Source organism: Lotus japonicus, chromosome 3 (genome assembly GCF_012489685.1).
Source record: "Lotus japonicus ecotype B-129 chromosome 3, LjGifu_v1.2".
NCBI classification, from domain to species: Eukaryota; Viridiplantae; Streptophyta; class Magnoliopsida; order Fabales; family Fabaceae; genus Lotus; species Lotus japonicus.
The window spans coordinates 30,627,370-30,630,046 of record NC_080043.1 but is presented as its reverse complement, the minus strand read 5'-3'; the positions used below and the strand labels follow the sequence as shown (position 1 = coordinate 30,630,046).

General features: G+C 38.6%; 1 protein-coding gene across 1 annotated transcript; it reads right to left on the bottom strand.

Moving 5' to 3' along the window:
• Positions 1-1,223: 1,223 nt before the first annotated feature.
• On the bottom strand, positions 1,224-2,347 carry LOC130749271 (auxin-responsive protein SAUR36). The gene has a single exon (XM_057602601.1). It carries the CDS (start codon positions 1,893-1,895, stop codon positions 1,410-1,412), a length of 486 nt encoding a protein of 161 aa, XP_057458584.1. The 5' UTR covers positions 1,896-2,347; the 3' UTR covers positions 1,224-1,409.
• Between the last annotated feature and the right edge of the window lie 330 nt (positions 2,348-2,677).

The window sequence follows — 2,677 nt, the reverse complement described above, 5'->3', positions numbered from 1 at the left end:
CCACACACTTGTAAACATCATTTCACCTGCGTCATTCAACCACCCACATTAATTAGTGCCCTGCATTGAAAATTTGAAATGCATTTTGGGAAATTCCAATCTCTGCAATTTATTGAAGTTCCTATGTTTATTTGGCAACCTTGTTATTTTTAGTGTGCTGGTGCTACTTGAGGTCTGATGATTCATTCTTCAAAGGAAGGGAGTATCATAACTTTTTTTTGGGGAACATAACTAATTACATGGGAGGGATATATTTTATTACTTATTTGATTCATTTTAATTTTTTATACTTTATCATCTCCATGATGCCATTCTGTTGTGCGTTCCAATCTAATTGTAGAGTTTCAGACAATTTGTGATGACTCCAAACCAAACCCTTTTAGATGGCTTGGACTCCTAGGAGTTGTATTTGTTTTCAGTTCCATGAGTTTAAATGTAACCGGTTGTTTTGCTTTTGGGATGTTGAGTTGGTTGTGGTCATCTGCATATTTGGATATGAATTTTTGATGGGTCAAATGTCTGTCTTATTAGGAGAAATTGGTCTTCTAGTAATGTAACTTGACAAATATGAGTTTTATATTTTGAAAGAGTTTAGGTTTTAGGCTGTCTGAGATGTATGTGGTTCCATGGGTAATGTGTTAGGAAGATGGCATTTCGAACAAATTCGTCCAATCTTAAAAGTATTGAGATTTTTTTTATAAAGTATAGAAATTTATTTTGAGCAATACACACTTTTTAAACTACAAAAACCAAAGACACTAAAAATGTAATGTTTTTTATATTAAATTATTCTCACAACCGATTCGAGTGTAGTGAATAAAACCTCCATAAAAGTGCAACTCTCTCGACCAAAAATGTATTTTAATTTCAACCTAACTTCTAACGTTTTAAAACTAAAAAATTAGTAAAATTATGGGATTGATCCTCGTTTAAAAATACATTTAAAAAAATTATTTTAATTGATTTCATCTAAAAATATTAATTTATAAAACTAATTCCAATAAATTTAATTAATTTTGATTATTTGTATTTAATTGACCTAATAGGTGCAAGTCACAATGGTAAAAAGCGACCATAGGTGCATGTTGCACTAGCTACAAGTGACTATTTGAAGTTTGAACCTTTGATTGAGAGTTCGAACCTTAGAAGGCTTACTCTTATCTTAATCGTCACCACACCAGAGTCGAGTAGGAAAACGAAAAATTACCCCGAAAGCCTCATAGTTGAAATTTGAAAATGAAACATCTATTCATACTTTACATCCAAAATTCCATTTACACGAGGTGTTCTAAATTCTAATCCAACTACAATCTAATCCAGAAAAACAACAAAAGATCCAAAAGAATTCCTCAGTCACCATCAACTCTAACATTTATCTTTCGTCAACATCACTACTTACCCATCAACAGTCAACAAAGTCGCCGCCGCACCAAACCGCCACGGCCACCCGACCCGGACTCAATTCGGGTCTTGACACGTTCAAACTCGGTGACCCGGCAAGGAATCGTGATCCCACCCGGGTGGTGAAACCCGTACTCCCTCTCCGCTTCCCTCAGCAAATCACTGAACAAAGGGTGGTTGCAGTACACCACCGGCACCAGAACGCGGTGAAACTCCCCGTCTTTCTGCCCCACGTACACCGCCAGATGCCCCTTTGGCACCGCCGCCGGGGTCTTTTCGGATTCAACCGGAATGTAACCCGACCCGTTTCTCGCGCAGAGGGATTTCGCTCCCTTCGTTAGCTTCCGTCCCCACGTGAGAAGCTTCGCCATGGTGCTTCCGTTGCCGATTCTCGCCGGAGATGGATTCAATCGGCGGTATCCGGGTCGGGTCTTGAACCTCCTGAAGATCCATTTTGTGACCCGGGTCACGCGCTTGCCGAGCTTGAATCGCATGATGTTTTGCTGAAAACAGTGAAGGTTTCTGTCGGAGAAATGAAAGGAAATAGTTCTAGAAGGAGGAGGGGTTTGCTAACATGTGGTGAGGCTTATGACAGGTGCCATGGATCTGCGGTGGGTGAAATAAATCTCAGAGAGAGGTAAGGCATAAGGGCATGTTTGGCTTGGTTGTGAATGAAACCTCAAAAGTGATTTTTCATTCAGAAACCTCAAGAGATCCCAACTTTTTTATGGGTCTCAAAGGGGTGAGTTCCTAAGAAGATGGAGTTGCAATTGAAGAGGTTGTGAAGTGGAGAAATGAAGGGTTGTTAGAGTTTTAAAGAAGGGGAGAATCAAATGGAGGAAGCCACATGGAAGGGACCAATATCAATGGAGGTGTTGCAAGGTCATGTGATGTGGCGCAATATTTTGGGCACTATTGATAAAGAGAGAGACTAGAATATATCTTTATAATGGGAGTGTGTCGGGCAAGAGACTATTTGTAACGGTCAAACATGGACTTTCCTCATCTAAAGTGAAGGAGTAGTACTATACGATGTACCTTGTTGCAGATTGAATGCATCACGCATGTATGTTTATCATTCTAGTTCGTTATAAAATTTGTAATCAAGATTATTACGGACGCAACTTCAACTTGGTTGAAACAATTGCCCAAAAGTTTCAGGTTTAGTTAGAGGGTTTGAATCTCTTTAAATTCAATAAAACTTAAAACCACAATATGTCTTTATTGCTCTCCAATTCCGAAAAAATGGAAATTTATTCAATTCATTTTTTTTTGC

What these genes read in the sequence shown, in the direction of transcription:
- LOC130749271 (XM_057602601.1), bottom strand. Translation starts at nt 1,895, where the DNA reads ATGCGATTCAAGCTCGGCAAGCGCGTGACCCGGGTCACAAAATGGATC.